General features: G+C 39.2%; 1 protein-coding gene and 1 pseudogene across 4 annotated transcripts; both read left to right on the forward strand.

Annotated features, from left to right (window-relative positions):
• The first annotated feature begins 82 nt into the window (after positions 1–82).
• LOC127179290 (uncharacterized) lies at positions 83–12,385 on the forward strand. Of its 4 annotated transcripts, none has more exons than XM_051132622.1 (7): positions 83–228; positions 484–572; positions 2,921–3,220; positions 4,265–4,516; positions 7,077–7,382; positions 7,672–7,929; positions 10,557–12,385. In XM_051132622.1, coding segments are annotated over exons 1-7 (3,006 nt in total). In that variant the 5' UTR covers positions 83–226; the 3' UTR covers positions 12,356–12,385. The 4 variants fall into 4 exon arrangements, with proteins under 4 accessions (XP_050988579.1, XP_050988572.1, XP_050988588.1 ...); XM_051132615.1 differs by having other exon boundaries at positions 489–572; XM_051132631.1 differs by lacking the exons at positions 7,077–7,382; positions 7,672–7,929 and having other exon boundaries at positions 489–572; positions 10,557–12,382.
• Positions 10,627–19,148, forward strand: LOC127179331 (uncharacterized; annotated as a pseudogene).
• The last annotated feature ends 1,531 nt before the right edge of the window (positions 19,149–20,679 follow it).

Below are 20,679 nucleotides of genomic sequence, written 5' to 3' on the forward strand. Positions count from 1 at the left end.
TAAAGTAGAAAAAAAAATGTTTATTGATCAACTATCCTGTGACCATCACCCGTCACATGATTTTCTGAAAACAAAACCAATTTTGATACACAGCTTTACTGCAATGTGTACCTGATAAATGCTTTGGAGCGTCTGTTATATGTAACACTACTATCTCATCTACCATGTCTCTTTGAAAGGTCTTTCAGCTTGTGATCATCTGAGGAATGATATTGCACTGTCTTCAATGTAAGTAGTTTGTCTATTCCTCATTTTTTCAGAATTCACACACGGCCAAAAATAACCCTGAAGATTCAGGAAGAACTGCCACTGGTTCCTTATAGTGATACCGATGAATGAGACTGATTTCAGTGTTATAGTGTTTGACTGCAGCACTTCAAACCACCATGCATGTAAGGAGCTTTAAAAAGCTCCCAAGAACTGTCTGTGGTCGGAAGTAGCTAACCGAGTGTCATTTTACGTCTAATCAACTTCCTTTTCTAGGACAGCAACACCAGTGATTCTGATGTTTGTTACAATGGCAATAGATCATCATCTTGCATCCTTCATCCTTCTTCTCATCAGTAACACAGGTAATAAACTCAATAAAATAACTAATTTAAGTCACTTATTAACGATTATGTTTATGGTGATTGCTGCACAAGTCGGAGTTTACATGGTTTTGAACATTTACTGTCTTAACTAGTGTGTCTCATGTAACAATGGACTACTTGCACAACTACTTCCGCGTTTTACTTGATATGGCTCGGGAGTTTCCGGTTAGCATTCAGCGCACCTACATCAAAGAACTTATATTGACAAGAAGTGAAAGCCAATAGAACGTTCCATTGCAACAGTGGCGCCCACCAGCAACCCTACGCTTCTGCCATTTTGGAATGAAAGCGACTCGGCAGTCCACTAGCTTCTTGCTGTCGCTATGGCAAATATCAGCTGCTTTGTTTAAAAACGTACATTAAAGCTAAAATACACAACCTGAATGATGACAACATTTTTTAATATATATATTTTTAATCCTTTCTGTTTATTTCTTAAGAATTTTTGTACTTTTAACTATTAAACCATAAGTTGCTTATTATTGAAAGGATTTTTGTATGTTTTGTACGTACTGTTTGTTATGGACCCTTTTCACAAGCCTGTGATGACACGTTTCAATGGTCATCATCATCATAAATCCTTTAAAGTTTTTTTATATTTTGATTTTTAAAACTATGTATGTACATTTATAACAATATACTTTGTATTATATCACCTTTTCATCAAGTTACAAAAAAACTAGTTAACGCTATGCGAGGGTGTTTTTCATGCCGCGTCTATGGGAGGGATGGTAAATTTGACATTGTTCTCTCTTCTGACTGCCGATATCAGTCTAAGTCTAACAGAAACAATTAATACATTAAAGCAATGATCACATGATTTGATCATGTTGATTATAATACAAAGACAATTTTGTAGTTTTATGTGTTTATTCGGAGATGGCGTTATCTGAAGTCCTCTCAAGGTTTGGCGTCATCTCTTCAGAGGTGTTCTCATTACAGGGACGCTTCAGGTGGTTCTTGTTCCCGAAAGCAAAATAGAGAAGGAGAAAAACACAGGAGAAATGGTAAAGTGATGCTCTATCACATATCAGTCCTGTGGCATCACTGCTCCTCCACACACAGTGCTTCTACAGTAGATAAGAAGTACAGAAGTACAGTAAATATAAAACACAGTAATAAAGTAGAGGTTTACTGTGATTATGTTTATTAAAGTTTAAGTCAAAGTTTACATACAGCTTCCAGAATCTGCAAAATTTGACTTAATTTACCAATATTAACACAGTATTAGGAATCAAGTGTATGTAAACTTTTGAACTGGGTCATTTTTAAAAATGTAACTATTATTTTCTCTTATGGACTATATGTAAACAACATCTTTTATGTGAAATATCTTATTCAGGTCAGTACTAAATAAACAATGTTTAAACATATTTATTTTGGTAAAAGAAATTATTTGAATAAACATTTTGCAGTATCTGCAAGGTGTATGTAAGCTTTTGACTTGACTGTATACAGCAGTGGTATTTAATATATTTCTGGTAATTTAGCCTATAGTATGATTCTCAAATGAAAATTGCCTACCTCTTTTTCATTCTCACTTAGGTTCATCAGCATCCTTTGCAATAAATTTAATTCTAATATTTAGCTTTCCACCAGCAAATATCACGTTTAAAAGCCTCAATTACACAACGATGAATGAAACTGCATTAAGAGAATGAATAATACCCCCTAAATCTACTAATTTAGTGAGGAATAATCTAATAATAATTTGTTGTAATGCATAAGGTAAATTAATTAGCTGCTCTGATAATATATAGTTTTGTTCTATAAATGTCTTGCCTTGTAAAAGTCGATCACAGCGGCCTCTTCTGCTGCATCTCTACGGCGCTGATAGTATTAGCGCTAACTTCCGGGAACTATTGCGCGCCTCCACGATCCGCCATTGCTCTAAAAAAACAAAAAAAAACAAAAAACTGGTCCATTGGAGTCAATGGAGTTGTCGCAACTATCTCTCTATACGGCTCTGGTTTAGGGTTAGGTGTGGGGGAGGGGTTAGGATTAGGGGTGAGGTTAGGATTAGGCAATTAGGTAGCGATTTCAGATTAGACTTAAGATGATGAATGCAATATCTTTGGCCAAGGTCCTAATAATGTTTTTCAGTCAAAGACATATATAGGATTTTCCTAATTGATAAAAGAGCACATCTATACCTCTGAGTTTTGTCTTTTTATAAGGACGTTGATTTTACTGTGAGTACAGCCCTATAAATGAACTGCTGAAACAATCATTCTAATGATTTATGTCACCAAATACAGGAGTGTGAGATAAGGTTAAAGATAAAGATTGTGTAAAATGTTCTGAACTATGTGTTTTTCTCTCTTCAGGGTTCAGTGCTGAGATCTCTGTGTTTGTGCAGACAGGAGCTTCTGTTCAACTGGATATACAGACACAAGAACTACCAGAGTTTGATGATTTATACTGGACAAAAGATCAATCAGAGAATATAGTTAAATATACAAATGAATCTAAAAAAGTAAAAGTCTATAAAAACAGAGTGAATTTCAATGATAAAACCTTTTCTCTAACACTGAAGAACATGCAGAAGACAGACAGTGGACTCTACACAGCAACAGCAAGTGGAGAATCAGACCGCATTATTTCTACATACAGAGTATCTGTTATAGGTGATGCTCATTTCTTTGTCTGATTGAATGTGTTCCTGCATAAAAGGCATTTCATAAGAGTAATTTGTTACATTTTTCACTTTTATATTTAAAATATATATCTTTATTTTTGGCTCCGTAACTTCAGTTAAAGCAAAAACAACAGTTGGAGTTTATCTTCTGACAATTTTTATTCAAAACCTTTTACATGGAGAATCCAGATAAATAATGTGGCTAAAGAAACATTTTTGGTTGATGTTTGTACATTGAGTTGTGTTTAGATTTTAAAGGGGTCATCGGATGCAAAGTTTACCTTTACATGTTGTTTGAACATAAATGTGGGTTGGCAGTGTATGTACACAACCACCCTATGATGATAAAAATATAATTATTTAATCTGTAAAAATAATTTCCCCTTTTTCAAATCAAGCCATTCTCAGCATCTTGTCTGTGTGATGACACACCGACAGAGGCCGCTCCCACGATAGTTGACTGACACAGCTGTCTTACCTTAGACCCGCCTTGAATGAGTCGTCATTTACTACTGACATCTGAGCCACTGAAAATGCAGTGGATTACGTTTGTTTGTGAAGGGAATGCGCCTCCCCTTCTAAACAAATGTGTCTATGTTTGCGCGAATCATTCATGATCCAGCTTCACTTACAGCAGAAGTGAGTATAAGGGTTTTTTATGAATCTTTGCAATCGCCTTTCCTAATAACATGCTAGTTAGCAAGTTTCATGTCTAAATGCGGCTAAGGTAAACAGACTGGTCACTCCACAGAGAGAAGAGAGGGGCGGGGCGAGCAGAGCTCATTTAAAGCCACACCGATCAGAACAGGATGATTTTTGCAGAGCCGATTTCAGCAAGATAAAAAAGGTGTTTTATACACAACCATTGAGAAATTTTTACCAACGCATGTTATAGACTTTTCATTAAGACCCTAAAGAATCATATCAACTTGTGGAAAGTGGGCATCCGATGACGCCTTTAATGTACTGTTTAAAATCACTGAACTTTAAACTGTCAATGTGATTCTGCTCTTGGTTTAAATGTGTGTTTCAGATGCTGTTGAGCCTCCTGTCCTGACTGTGAGCTCAAGCTGGTCACTACATTCCTGTAGTGTCAATTTTACATGTAGAAGTCATGACTTTAAACTTAGCTCCACTTTTGTATATGGCGGCTGCTCTAGAGAGGAAGTGACATCACAAATCAACACTCTCATCCTGAACTGCAGTGAGGAATCCATCACCTGTAACCACAGCAACCCTGTCAGCTGGAAAGAAGACAGAATAAACATCACACAGCTCTGTGAAGGTAAATATCTGTTTCAAAATCAATAGCTAGTCTTTCACAACTCAAATATCTGTTTCTGGTTTACACATCGCAAGCTGTATTTTCTCTAATGATTTTTACAATGGTACTTTTTGACTATAAAGTTAACTCTGAATAGGCTGATTTTGCAGTTCTTAATGTTTTACTTTCCAGAGAATGAAAAACACATCGAAATAATGGTCAGATCATCTTACATGGTTTTGTTCATTATTGTGTTTGTTGCTGTTGGAGTGATAGTGTTTGCTGGTTTGATTCTTTACTGTTGCTGCAAGAACAAAACAGGTATGTCCATCTCACAAATACTGAAAAACTGATCTCATATTTCTACCTGAAACAGTTTCTTTAGGACTAAAAGAATGAAAGCTACTAGGTTTATATTGAGAAACAACACGATTAACGTAGCAGATCCTGATTGTTCAATATGATAGTAACCCATATAGGTCATCATTGTGCCCAGTTTTGTCTAGCTGCATTGCTCATTTTCTTTCTGAGTGCAACATAAAGACTCTTTCCAAAACAATCTTGTTTCAACCGAGATTTCGTTTCAAATATTTGTTTGTGTTCTGACTGCACTATATCTTACTTGTTGGCAACAAATACTGTTGGCATTGCAATATTTTATTTGTAGCATTTTATGGTCAGACAACTACTAGTGAGAGCAGTCTAGTGAATCCAGAATATTGGTCAATAAAAATAATAAACGTACATTCTGACCTCTCAGGTGTCAAACAGGCTGATGATACAGGCTATGATGATGTTGAGGTGAGATTCAAATGACCGTTCAGCAGACGTCAGACAATAAATGTCTGGTCAAACTCAACATTAAATATTTAATATGTTTCACTTGACATTCTGTGATGGTTTGTTTTATTTCTCTTCAGACTCTGACCCAGAAGATGACAGGAGATCCATGGACCACCGTCACCTACCATGCAGCATGAAACACCTTCATCTGCTCATGACTGCTGTAGATCAGACTGATTAACTGAACTCACCAATAGAGTTCATGTCTTAATTTAACTAGCGGACTTCATGACTGTTGTGGAAATTTACAGGCATTCTTCTGTCAGCTACTGCAGAGTGATTTTACATATTTTGTGCTGTTTGAACTTGCCTTTATTGGCCAGGTTTTTCTTAAATTTATTTTATTTATTTTTTTTTTTTTTAAATCTCCCTTTTTTTTTGGATGCTGGAATATTTTTCTATGACTGGTTCAAACTAATGTCTGTTAAATTTTTTATAGTTTCTAGTCTCATCTATATGCAGCTGTTTTTTCTAATCTAACTTTAATAAAAACGACTTTCACTTTCACTTATTCGCCTGCTTTTTTATATATATATATATAGTTTTGTAAGCGTTACATGAAATCTAACTAATGTCCAGCAGAGGGCCATGACGAACACTGAACTGATCTGTTCACAGAGCTATACACAGGCAGTCTGAGTGTCACTGCACAGATATTCAACTTGCTGTTTCAAGAATACAACATCAGCTATCTTGATGTTTGTTACAATGGCAGTGGATCATCATCTTGCATCCTTTATTCTGCTCCTCGTCAGTAACACAGGTAATGAATTGAAATCGTAAAAAAATTACGTGTATGTTCTAAGTGTATGTTTTGTTCATTTTTCCAGGGCTTTATCTATAATGAGGTTTGTATTAGGCCAATCTGCCATAGATCTACATTCATGCAGAGCGACTCCTGATCAGAAACCAAAAGTTAGAGTGATTAGAAAGTTTTTTTCTGTACATGATCAGGTGAGGAATAATACAGCACTGTATTACTGTAAGTAGCTTCATCTGTCTGCTTCACAAATGTAATTGTAATCTGTTTATATATTTTAGTCTAATTACAACCCTGGTGAAAAAAACAGCATATGCTGGTAGATATGTTTTGATGCTGGTTTAAGCTGGTCCTTGACCAGCAACATGACCAGCTAAGGACCAGCATAAACCAGCTAAGGACCATCTTATGCTGTTTTTTTCACCAGGGAAATTATTTCATAATTCTGAAAACGCGTTTTCTTACTACTGGCTGCGAAAGAATTCTGTACAGGAAGCTTTTCCTCCGACAGAAATAAAGTCATAAGAGTCAGAGTGAAACCAAAAGTGAAATCTTTTTCATAGTGAAACAGTGATTCTTCTCTGACTGCTATTAAACGAATTCTGAACTGAGTTGTTGGTGGGAAATTCATGAAGAGACTACTTGAGTGTCATTGCAGAGATTTTAAACTTGTTCGAAAAATACAGCATTAGCTGTCTTTATATTATCTACAATTGAAGTAGATATGCTTGCATCCTTCTTTCTTCTCCTCATCTCTAACACAGTTTAAAAAAAACCCCTCAAATTTATGTTGATACAATAATTGATTTTTTGTAATACTATGTTTTGTCATTTTCTAGTGTTTTATCTGTAATGATGTTTGTAAAAAGCCATAACATTTAGTCTGCTGTAGTTCTACATCTTTTTCAACATGTCATAACATGAATTAAAGTGAGACAGAGATGTAAAATGGTCTGAACTATGTGTTTCTCTCTTCAGGGTTCAGTGCTGAGATCTCTGTGTTTGTGCAGACGGGAGCTTCTGTTCAACTGGATATACAGACACAAGAACTACCAAAATTTTATGTCTTAATATGGGCATCAGACAAATCAACAACAGTTACATATATAACTGTAACAAAACAAGTGTTACCTGACAGTTCATATGAGAATAGAGTGGAGTTTAATACTGAAACCTTCTCTCTGATACTGAAGAACATGACGAAGACAGACAGTGGACTCTACACAGCAAGATCATTACAAGATAATAATCAGTTCTTAGCTGAATACAGAGTATCTGTTATAGGTGAGTCTAATTCTTTGTGTGATGTAATGTGTCCCTGCATTAAAGACAATTTTTAAGAGTAATATGTTCACTTGTTCAGTTGTAATATATAAATGTGCACATTTAAACCAGCTTGTGGCACATTGTCTTTATTTTAGGATTTTATCTGCTGCTGCAACAACTGCAAAACAAATAGTTGCTCATATAATATTCCTGTATGTTTAAATTTTGAGCTGTGTTTAGATGTGAATGTCTACTGCTTCGCTGCTTTGAATGTGATTTGTGATCTTGGAGTAAATGTGTGTTTCAGATGCTGTGGAGGCTCCTGTCCTGACTGTAAACTCAAACTGGTCCAGCAGTGACTCCTGTACTGTGAACTTCACATGCAGATCTCATGAGCTCATGATTAACTCTAGATATCAGAACAAAAGCTGCTCTACGGAGGAAGTGACATCAAATGGGATCAACACTCTCATCCTGAACTGCAGTGAGAACTCCATCACCTGTAACCACAGCAACCCTGTCAGCTGGAAAGAAGACAGAATAAACATCACACAGCTCTGTGAAGGTAAATATCTGATTCAACATTAATAGTCTTTATCTCACAAATCAAATCTGCTGCATTTTCTGATTATTGATTAGAAGTAAACTTACTATGAATAGACTGATTATTGCAGTTCATCTTTTACTTTTTCTAGAGAAAGAAAGACGAACCCAACTCTCCTATAGTTCTTACACGACTGTGCTCCTCGTTGTTTGTGCTGTTGTGGGAGTGATAGTGTTTGCTGGTTTGGTCCTTTACTGTTGCTGCAAAAATAAAACAGATTACTGAAATAAATGATCACATGTTTAAATCTGACAGTTTAAATCCAGAACACTGGTCAGTATTAAATGTGTAGGCTGTCAGTCTGTTATGATGAATCAATTTTTTTAGGCTAAAATATGACAAGAATCAAATGTGAACAGTGGGTGTTTCTTTGTCTGCATTATGTACCTTTAATATAGTTTCATATATTGTAATCATACTCTCTATATATTTTTTATGCTGTTTAGATTTGTTTACTGGCTTTTTCAAACAAGAGATTTTAATATCACAGTGGAACCAACCGGTATGTACAAATTGACTTTCATTATACTATACAATGAATAAACTTGCAAATGACACCAACCAGACAATTCATGTTTTGTAATAACATCTATGCTTTTGCATTCCCAATGATGCCATCTGTGCTATCCTTTCTTCTCCCTGAATGACAGTCAATGGAGAACGATGCTTTTTTTTGCGGTTAGATGGTGTAGTTAATTTACAACATTTACCAGCAGGGGCTAACATGGACATGCTAACCAGAGAAGTGTGGTCTCAAACGTGCATACTAGATGCTGGTACTATTAGAAGCTTACATTGCCACTTCTGCAGCTGTTACATAGATTATTCCCTCATGTCTATGTCATACATCCAGTTGGACATTCTTCTTTCTTTGTATGATTAACTGAGGAAGGATACTGCATTGTCTTCAATAGCTTTATCTGTCGGTTCCCCTTTCTTCAGAATTCACACATTGTAATTGTAATTTGATTATGTGCATCAAATTTACAAGTAATTTAATAATTTCAAGAATTCATGTTGCATGTACTTTATTGTTGAATAAATAACGCTATTATTAATATTATTGAACTTGTAGGGTGTTAGTCTGTGTTCCATGAGAGAAATCTTACCTTTTGTATAAATCTGACAGTAAACATGTTGGTGATACAGAACATGATGATGCTGATTTGAATGACCTGTTTAAGTCCAGGTTAAATAATGCTAATGTTGGCTATAAAATAAATAAAATGTGCAGTTGTAACCAGCAATTGATTAGTATTCCCATTCATCTCCCAGGCAGTTGCTTGGGTTTAGTGAGTTGCATTTATTACTGCTAAAAAAAACCGAGTCTTGACGAGTCTTGCCCTGTGTCCGAAATCGCCCCTTATACCCTTAAATAGAGCAGTATTTGAGTATATATTGTCATTTTCCTTCAGTTGTACTCTACGACTTTACGTCATAACTGATGTATTTGGGGTCCTACTTGTGATTAGGCTCCAGGACCCCAAATACGTTAGTTATGACATAACATTTCTGTTCCCTCCTACAGGGAACGAGGGTTACAGATGTAACCGAGACGTTTTTAGTGGTGTCCAAAACCTTAGTGGACATTATCAAGTACACTCATTCAATCCCATAATGCACAGCAATAACAAGTGTACAGCTGATGTATGGTCAACATCTACAGAATACCCATAATCAGGGCTCTCAAGTTTTGGAAAAAGTTTGGAGTGAGATTATATCGGTTAGGGATGGAGCCACTCAAATATTTGCAGCAGCGGCCCCTCGGCCCCATGCAGTTCTCTCCCATGCAATTCTCTCCAGTCTCATCTATTGTTCATAATTGACCAGCACAAAATAAAAAAATATAACAACTGGTAAATCTGATAAAAGTCAAATTCATAAAAATAAAATGTTTTATATATTTCAAAAATACAAATGTATCAAAAGTAAAAAGAAATTTGGCCCCAAACAGGGGTGTTTCTAGGATTTTAAAACATCTGGGGCTGGTGCCAAAACATCAGGGGCTAGTGGTAGTGGGTGAGAGCTCACATCATGCTCACAGAAGATTTTGTTAGACACAAGTGGTTGAAACTGTATCCTTCTAGGTGGGTCCGGGGGCATTAAACCGGTGGGTTAAAGACCTTGTCACACTATTAACAATAGTGAATAGTAATCACTGCAAATAGCAAACATATCAAAGTATTATAACAAAATTATAACATTACAAAAATATGTTAGACAAATAAAATTATTTATAACTATAATTAAAAATATTTATAACTGTAACAAATATATAGTTGCATGCAAAAATAGGGACCTATTTTTTCCCCAGATTCTGTTTTATTTATTTTTTATTTTTTTCAAATTCTGTTTTCTGTTTTCATTTTTCTGGTCTTCGTTTTAATAGTTAAATTTAGTTGTATTAATCAAAATGTAATTAATCATATGTAATTAATTAAAACCATGAATCTTATACAATTTACCGTCAATTTATCAAAAGTTAAGAAAAATTACATGTTTAGGAAATGTGAAATGTTTTATTTTTTCTCACTTTACGTTTTATTGTTACCAAATATGTTTTAGCATGTCTGTTTATGTCGTTACAGAACCAACCGTCACTACAGGATCCAGCAGCTTTTCACCCGGACAATCTTCCGACATGGACACAGACCTGATCTTAGCAAGGATCAAGCAAGGACAACGTACACTCGAACAATACATCCGTGAGTTTTTGGCCATTACTAACTACTCTACCCTCCCGGACTGCATTATTATTGAACTGTTTGCTGATGGCGTCAATGAGCCACTAAGAGCGAGGCTGAGACGTGAGGGTCCGCGCTCTTCGCTAGTGGCTTTTATGAACTTTGCGTTTTTGTGTGTGGGCTCGTCGTGTACTGTGGGGGTCGCGAAGGAGGTACGCGACAACGCAGACAGATCAGCCGCGCAACCCTCTCGCAGATTGGCGGTAACGCCGGATCACGACGCCACAAACAGGTTTTCTGCCCGGATCGCTCGTGAAATGGCGGCCGTAACAGAGCGTGCTCGAGCGATGGCGGCGTCAGCACAGCCCGCGCACAAGATGGCGGCCGCGACGGAGCGCGTTAACGCGATAGCGGCGACAGCGGTGCCCGTTCACAAAATGGCGGCCGCGTCGGAGCGCGTCCACACAAGGGCGGCGACGGCGGAGCCCGTACACAAGATGGCGGCGAGAACAGAGCTCTGTCACGTCACAGCCGCCATACAAGAGCCATTTAAAGTTGCAGTTACATTTCCTGAGTCAAGTCAAGTTTCCAATTTAAGTCAATTTACAGCTGCACTTCCCGAGTTAAGTCAAGTCTCCAAGTCAAGCAAAATTACAGCTCCTGTTTCTACATCAAGTCAAGTCAGAACTGCTCCTCCTAAGGCAAGTCAAGTTACAGCCATCTTTCCTGAGCCACTGCACAAGATGGCTGCCCCGCCAGAGCCACTGCACAAGATGGCTGCCACGCCAGAGTCTGTCGCAAGGATGGCCGCTAAGCCAGCGCCCGCTAACGCCACGTCTGTCAAGCCAGCGCCCGCTAACGCCACGTCAGCCAAACCACAGCCTGCTCAGGACATCTCCGTCAAGCCACAGCCTGTTCACGTCATGTTTTCTGCTCCTGGTTCTACACCCCTCATGGCCGCACTTCCTGAAGTGGTTCCTGAGTCAAGCAAAGTCACAGTCCTGGTCCCTGAGTCGAGTTACGTCCTGCCTGAAGGCCCCGAGCCTCGCCAGGTCTCATTCGACATTTCAAGATCACAGCCTATCATGATGGCCCACGTGCTGGACACTCCTCTAGTGACTGTAAGGGCGGCTAAAATGGTGCTCCTTAATGCCACGGCGGCTACCCCCGAATCAAGTCAGGACACAGAATCAAGCCAGGTCACGGCTGTGCCCTCGAGTCAAGCCAGGTCACAGCTGTTCCCCACGAGTCAAGTCACGTTACAGCTGTTGTTCCTGAGTCAAGCCATGTTGTTCAGGAGCCAAGTCCCATTACAACGGATCTCCATGAACCAGGCCAAGCTGCTGCTGTCGTTCCAGAGCCAAGTCAAGCTTCAGCCGCTGCTCCAGAGTCAAGTGAGGCTACGGCTGTCGCTTCCAAGTCCAGTCAAGTTTCCAAGTCCAGTCAAGCTTCCAAATCCAGCAACGTCAAGGCGATCGTTCCTGCGTCAGGCAACGTCAGGGCCGTGGTTACTGAGTCAAGTAAAGTCATTGCTCTTCACAAGCCAGTTCAAGACACCGCTGATCTCCATGAGTCTCGTCCGACCGCCCAGACTCAAGTCACGTCTCGTCCGACCGCTCAGAGTCAAGTCACGCCTTGTCCGACCGCTCAGAGTCAAGTCACACCTCGTCCGACCGCTCAGAGTCAAGTCACGCCTCGTCTGACCCTCCAGAGCCCCGTCACATCTCGTCTATCTGTCTAGAACCTCGCCATGTCTCGTCTGACCGCTCTGAGTCAAGTCACGTCCCGCCTGACGGTCCAGAGCCTCTCCATGTTTCATCAGACCTTCCAGTGCCTCGTCAGGTCTCGTCTATTCGTCCAGAGCCAAGTCACGTCTCGTCTGACCTTCCAGAGCAGTGCCATGCCTCGTCTGATATCCCAAGTTCACAGCCTACTATGATGGTCAGTATGCTGGACCCACCACAGGGGTCAGTGAGGGCAGTGAACATCTCAGCGGCACCAACATCGCCAAGATCCATCATCAAAGAGGTCCTTTCACCCGCCACTGCTCTTCCCTTTATGGCGGTTGCCATTTGGTGTGTGTGGGCTGCACACTGTGCTCCTGAGGTCACGCCTGATCTCAAGTCTGCTCCAGAGCCCCCGTCTGGTCTCGAGTCTGCTCCAGAGCCCCCGTCTGGTCTCGAGTCTGCTCCAGAGGTCCCGTCTGGTCTCGAGTCTGCTCCAGAGGTCCCGTCTGGTCTCAAGTCAGCTCCTGAGGCCACGTCAGCTCACAAGCCTGCTCTAGAGCTTCCGTCTGGTCTCAAGTCTGCTCCAGAGGTCACGTCTGGTCACAAGCCTGCTCCAGAACTCCCGTCTGGTCACAAGCCTGCTCCAGAGCTCCCGTCTGGTCACTGGCCTGTTCCAGAGCTCCCCTCGGTCGGAGAAGCCGCGCCAATACCTCCTGAGGTGTCAGCTTCGGCTGTGGATCCTCCCTTGGAGGTGGCGTCCCCTTACAAGCTCTCTGCTTCTCCCCCTATTCTGTCTACCTCCTCTGTCCCTGTTCTCCCCAGGTTCCAGACCATGACCCAGATTCCTGTTTCACCCGAGAGGGCTGCTCCGCCTCCTGCTCCGCCTCCTGTTCCGCCCAGGAGGGCTGCTGCACCTTCTCCCCCTATTCTGTCTGCCTCCACTGTCCCTGCTTTCCCCAGGTCCCAGACCGTGACCCAGATTCCTGTTTCACCCGAGAGGGCTGCTCCGCCTCCTGCTCCACCTCCTGTTCCGCCCCGGAGGGCCGCTCCGCCTCCTGTTTCGCCCTGGAGGGCTCCTGCGCCTCCTGCTCCACCCTGGAGGGCGCCGCGCCTCACGCTCTGCCTCCGGCTCCGCCCTGGAGGGCTCTTGTGTCGCTTGTCCCGCCTCCGGCTCCACCCTGGAGGGCTCCTGCGCCTCCTGATCCGCCTCCGGCTCCGTCCTGGAGGACTCCGGCGCCTCCTGCTCCGCCCTGGAGGGCCCCGGCATCTCCGGCTCTGCCCTGGAGGGCTCCTGCTCCGCCTCCGGCTCCGCCCTGGAGGGTACCTGCTCTGTCGGCCCTGCCTCAATCACTGGGCCCTCCACATGGACCTGGCCCTCCAACCCTCGCCCTGTCTCGCTCCCACCCCACCGCACCCCTGGACTGTTGTTCCCTTAGAGCTTCTGGAAGCCGCTCCTTGGGGGGGGGGCTATGTCACGAATCTGGTCTGTGTCCCGCTGTCCACCAACCACCAGATGTCACTCTCGCATCACTTACGCACTCTGACTGTCACTATACATCTCGGACTGCATCTCCCATCCTCCACCGCTCTTATTGCGTCAGTCCCTGTGACCAATCAGGCGCCCTATAAAAACCCCGCTCCTTTTTAGTGCACTTCACGGTTGGTTGTATTTTCCTGTTGTTGTTATTAGCGTTTCCTAGTTTCCTCGTTCCTGGTTTTGTTCTCTCGCCTGGTTTCTCGTTTGGACTGTCTAGCCGCCTGCCTTTTGGACTATTGCTCACGTTTATTGGATTACTCTCTCCCACTGCCTTTGATATTCCTGTCTGCTCCCGTCTCGACCCAGCCTGTACGACCATGTCTTTGTCTCGCGTTTTAAATAAAAGCTTGCATATGGATCCGCTCGCCTCTCGTCTCGTTCACTTCGTTAGTTTATTTGAATGTTTAAAAACAACTTTTATTTATTTTTACAATAGCCTTATGGAATTCTGTGTTGTGTATTTTTCTGGTTATCAAATGAAGTATAAAATATTGATTTAATTGATCTTTTAATGAAAATTATATTTTATTTTTGGCAAATAAAGGGGATTTACTATTAAAAATGTAAAACATGGAAGAAATATTGTGTGAATTTTTAAAAATAAATTTTTATTAATTAGTAGTAGTAGTAGTAGGCACGTACATTATACTGAATGATTAATAAAGTTAAACCTGAACTTTGACGGGTTGCCGTGAATACCTTTAAATTTCTGTGTGTATATTTGACGCTTGTTTTTCTCGAATGAAACAGTGAAACGCTCATGAAGTGAATCTCAGAGCAGTTCTGGAGATGTTGTTAATGTATTTATGTAAAATGAACTGTTTTTTTCCCCCAAGGCATTGTTAAATGCCATTCATAGCTATGCAAAGATTTGATTTTAAAAATGCATTTAACCTTATGATCTCAAAGTAAAAAGAGGTGCTAAAGATTTTGTGGTGGCTGTGCTTTAAAATTAAAATATTATAATCTTAATTCAAGTGATGAAGTGATGAATTCAAGTTTGACAGTAATTAGTGGTGAGTGCTATTGTAAGGTTAACCCTGCATGCTTTAAAAGTTTCAAAAGCGTTAACTATTGAAAACATTCATTAGAAATTTAGAAAAGTAATCAAATGTAATGTTACCTTACTTATAAAGCAATTGAAATAGTTACACTACTTATTACATTTTAAATAGGGAAACTAAATCTGTAACCCATTACATTTTTAAAATAACCTTCCCAACAATGTTGATACGTTTGTGTTTTGAAATATATAAAACAATTTATTTTATTTGGATGGTTTTTTTTTTTAGCAGATTTAGCAATTATCTAGTCCAGTGGTTTTCAAACGGTTCCTGGAAGCACCCCTGCCCTGCACATTTTGCATGTCTTCCTTATCAGACACACTCAATTCATGTTGTGCAGTTTCTACTAACGAGCTGATGAGTTGAATCAGGTGTGTTAGATGAGGGAGACATACAAAATGTGCAGGGCAGGGGTGCTTCCAGGACCGGTTTGAAAACCACTAGTCCTTTCCTTAATTTCAGGTAGCCCACAATTAGTTAAAGCTTTTGAAGAGCTACTAATTTAGCACAAATTTGGCTATATTCCCCAACATCAGCTTTCACTATCTTTGATCACAGGCATTGATTTCGTCTAGAAATCATAAAATGGAAAAAAAAAAATTAAAATAAAATAAACAAAATTAGTAAATACAAATGACAATGTCCGCTCCGAGACCACAATGCAATCACCGCCTCGACTGCACAAAACTATGGGAAGCCAAACACCGCACTGTTTCGTTCCACATTTGGATTGTTTGGCTTCCCATACTTTGCTAATGTGTGAGAGACCGTGTAGTAGTGTTTGGGAGAGAGTTTAATAGTGTGCGTGAAAGCTTTGATAGTGTGTGAGAGACGTTATGTCTGTTCTTCTTTTTTAAGAATCCACAACCCTGTAGATTCAGGAAGGACTGCAATTGGTTCCTCATAGCGATACTGATTACAGTCTAATTGAGTCTGATTACAAGTAATTTTTAGATTTCATATTGTATTTAGATTTCATGTACCTGTACATGTACAGGTACGTCATTACTCCCCAACGCTGCAGGATTTAAAACAACCCTGTAATTACAGGAGGGACTGGCTTTGATTCCTAATAGTGATATCAATGCATGAGAATTTCAAAAACTCAAAATAAAGTCCTCACTGATGTCTACAAATAGTGTTCGACTGCAGAACATCAAACCACACATACACAAAATGTGTTCATGTGAAGAGAATTAGGTCAGTTCTTTCTTCTGTGCATTTGTTTCAGCTTTGGCAACAGTCATTGCACACTGTTTGTGTGTGTGTGTGTATGTGGAGACATTGACTAAATTGTTCTGTTATAATAGTCTAATTTTCTGGTTCAAATTAAAGACTGCTTTCAGATGCTAGTTTTCTTAGTTTATGCTCTCAACTACATGCATGTATGGAGCTTTTTTTCTTGAAAGCAATAAATCAAATCTAACAAATAACTGTCAAGAAGCAATCATTTAAGATGCAGAACTAGTTGACTGTAGTCGGAAGAAGCTAACCGAGTGTCATTTTACCTATATAACTTCCTTTTCTAGGACAGCAACACCAGTCATTCTAATGTTTGTTACAATGGCAGTAGATTGTTTGCTTGCATCCTTCACCCTTCTTCTCATCAGTAAAACAGGTAATAAACTAATAATTAATAACTGACTTATAAAAAACACACTTTTACACTGACTGTCTCAGCTCTAGTGTATCTCATGCATTAAATTATTGTAATTGCTAAGATTGTTTAATGCTTTATAATGCTTCTGAAAGCAGTCCTTATCTGTCTGCATAGTTCTACATCTCAAGCAAAGTATCTGCACAGTTATATTTATTCATTTGTTATGCATTTATCTAAAGTGTCTTGCAAATAAGAAATAAAACAAAGCAAATCAAAATATCAAGGCCATAAAAAGAGAGATGTTAAACCTAATTTAGAAGAAAACAGGCTAGTACAGGGAAAGAAAGCAGGCTGATAAAAAATGGTTATCTGGTACTGTTTTTTAAAACACTGTTTAGGAGTTAAAGTACAAAGTGCTACTAAAGCTATACAGATTTTATAAGTTAGAACATTTATATAAAATCAATTAAATGTTGACTGAGGGTATACTGCATGAACCACGAATCAGAGATTTAATATACAGAAAATCATTACATTATGAACATTTTATTACAATAGTAATGTAATACTTTATGTGCAGTTATTACATTATGAGCCACTAAATATGTTTACAATAGTGCATATGCATGTGCTATTAATTCTTCATGTAGTCTGGAATGCCATAAAATCAGCAAACACATGTTGAACTTCTTTTTCAGAATGGCTGCCAGAGGGCGATAAAATGTTGTTGACTATTTGACTAAAATAGATTTAACGTCAGAATGGAATCAACCATTTGATGAAATCTAATGCATAAATTTAGAGCTTCACTCTGAGACACTTAACAAATCTATAAAAATGATAAACCACTATGTAACGTTTGGTACAATGACTTGATATGATATAAGCCATGTATTCATCCAAAGTCCTAATACTGTATTTCAAGCAAAGCCAAATAAAGGATATTCCTACTTGATAAAGAAGCACTGATAATAAATCTGTCTTGTGAGTTTATATAAGGACATTTATTTTACTGTGAGTACAGCCTTGATGAATTGCTGAAACAATCATTCTCATGATTTATGTTACCAATTACAGGATTGTGAGATAATGACACAGGGTGAGACGGAGGTGTAAAATGTACTGAACTGTGTATTTTTTGTTTTGTTTTGTTTTTCTCCTCAGGGTTCAGTGCTGAGATCCCTGTATTTGTTCAGACGGGAGCTTCTGTTCAACTGCAACTACACAACAACTACCAGAGTTTGATAATATGTACTGGAGAAATGATAAAAGAGTGATTATAGTTAGATATACAAATGAATCTAAAAAAGTTAAACTTTACTCTTCCTACAAGGACAAAGTGGATTTCAATGATAAAACGTTCTCTCTGACACTGAAGAACATGCAGAAGACAGAGGGTGGATTCTACACAGCAAGAACAAGTGGAGAATCAGAGAACAATATTGCTACATGCAGAGTACTGGGTGAGTCTCATTTCTTTGTGTGATTGAATGTGTTCCTTCATAAAAGACAATTCATAATAAGTAATACATTTTTGTTACATTTTTCACTTTTATATTTAAATTAGCTTGTGGATTTTTTTTTTTTTAATTCGTCAGGTGTTTTTGTAAGTTCAATTAACGCAAAAAATAAAGTTGATTTTTGCATAGAGAATACTGATAAATAGTGTGGTTAAAGAAATATTTTTGGATCATGTTTATACTGTTGTGTCTATATTTTAACATAGAACATACAACATCTGTACTGTTGTCTTTATTAAACAAAATAAATGATTGAATCTTTTTTAAATCATTGGGATGTAAACTGTAAATATAATTGTGATCTTGGTTTAAATGTGTGTTTCAGATGCTGTGGAGGCTCCTGTCCTGACTGTGAACTCAAGTTGGTCTAGTGATTCCTGTACTGTCAATTTTACATGTAGAGGTCACGACTTTACACTCAGCTCTACTTTTGTATATGGCGGCTGCTCTCCAGAGGAAGTGACATCACAAATCAACACTCTCATCCTGTACTGCAGTGAGAAATCCATCATCTGTAACCACAGTAACCCTGTCAGCTGGAAAGAAGACAGAATAAACATCACACAGCTCTGTGAAGACAAATATGTGTTTTAACATCAACAACTAGTCTTTATCTCACAACTCAAATATCTGTTTCTGGTTTACACATTACAAGCTGCATTTTCTCTAATGATTTTTACAAGGATACTTTTTGACTATAAAGTTAACTCTGAATAGGCTGATTTTGCATAGACGATAGACTCTGCCTCAGAAGATGACAGGAGATACATGGACCACTGTCACCTACTGTACCTCAGGGTGAAACCAGACATCTTTTGCTCATGACTGCTGAAGATCAGACTGAACTGAGTTAAACACTTGGATGATTGACAGTTTCAAGTCTTAATTTAACTAGCTGACTACATTACAGATACTTTTACTATACTGTGTTTTAAAGGAACATCAGTTAAGTGCATAAGTCTTTTTCTGCTCCCCTCTTTAATTTAGTTTTATATAATCAACATATGTGTTTTTATGCTGTTTGAATTTTCCATTCCTGACTATACAGTATGTTGATGATGATGAACAAAAGATTTTAATATTTCAGTGAGGCTAACCTGGAACAGGTTACATTTTGTACTACTGTACAATAAATAAAATTTGCATCTAAAAATTACTAAACAATTGATCTTCTCATATAAGCACTGGAGAAAGCCATCACTTATCATTCCCATTTATTTCTAAGGCAGTTGCTTATCTCAAAATCAGTTAATATACTTTATTAATTCTTAACACAAAATATTTCTATGTAACCATATATTCATATGATATGTCCATACCGTTTGTAACAGTTATTTTTATTATACTATTATTATGATGCCTGTATAACTATCCTTTATTTAGACACTTACATGTTCCTCCTCATTAGTGATGGGAAGTTCGGATCATTTTACCGACTCGGTCCTTTGAGTCTCGTTCAGCAAAATGAACGAATCTTTTTTCGAGTCATTTCGTTCATTTCGTTCATTTTAGCAAAATATAATTAAAATGTTACGTTTTACCTCCCTAACACATCTACTGCTTACACAAACGTTGATCACACTACAAACAAAATAAAACTATAATGCTATAAGAAACAGAAAAGATTCATTCATTGTTTACCTGGGTCTTTAGTCTATGATTCGCTCACCTCGCCTCTTATCTGACAAGTTTTCGGGTTTGAGTTGTTCGTTCATCACGTGACAGCCCAATTAGCTAACCAACGCAGTCTGAGCCGGAAAGAGAATTGATTAGTTCATCTCTCGAGTCCTCGGGTTTGAGTCGTTCGTTCATCACGTGACATCCCCGTAATGTTAACCTATGCAGCCTGAGCCGGAAGGAGAATTGATTAGTTCATCTTTTGAGTCTTCGGGTTTGAGTCGTTCGTTCATCACGTGACATCCCCGTAATGTTAACCTATGCAGTCTGAGCCGGAAGGAGAATTGATTAGTTCATCTTTTGAGTCTTCGGGTTTGAGTCGTTCGTTCATCCCACTGAGCAAACGACGTCCAAACGACGTCATTTCAACGTCTTTGTCGGAATATAGACATGATCTGCACGTCGGGTGGACGTCTCATGTTTGTTGGGATCACGTGACATCCCCGTAATGTTAACCTATGCAGTCTGAGCCGGAAGGAGAATTGATTAGTTCATCTTTTGAGTCCTCGGGTTTGAGTCGTTCGTTCATCACGTGACAGCCCCATAAGGTGAACGAACGACTCTAAAACAGGTGAACTAATTCCAGTACAGAACCTAATAGGATGTTGCGCATGCGCGACTGAACGAATCACTCCCCGAGGCGACTCGTTCGTCCCGAGTCACAAAGATTCGTTCAAAATGAACGAATCGTTCAAGAACGACCCATCACTACTCCTCATTCTCTGCTAGCTTTAATGAAAATTTGAATTTAACACCAGTCAGAGCTACAGAAATGTATTTTCAAATGTACAAGTAAAGCTTAATATTATGCATAGACCCAACAGTGAGTAGCCCAGTGTAGAGTCTACGAATCCGGAAACTTGCTGAGTTAGCACAGTCTACGGTATTCTGCTGGCAAACCA

The sequence above is a fragment of the Labeo rohita genome, chromosome 2, assembly GCF_022985175.1.
Source record: "Labeo rohita strain BAU-BD-2019 chromosome 2, IGBB_LRoh.1.0, whole genome shotgun sequence".
In the NCBI taxonomy this organism is placed as follows: domain Eukaryota; kingdom Metazoa; phylum Chordata; class Actinopteri; order Cypriniformes; family Cyprinidae; genus Labeo; species Labeo rohita.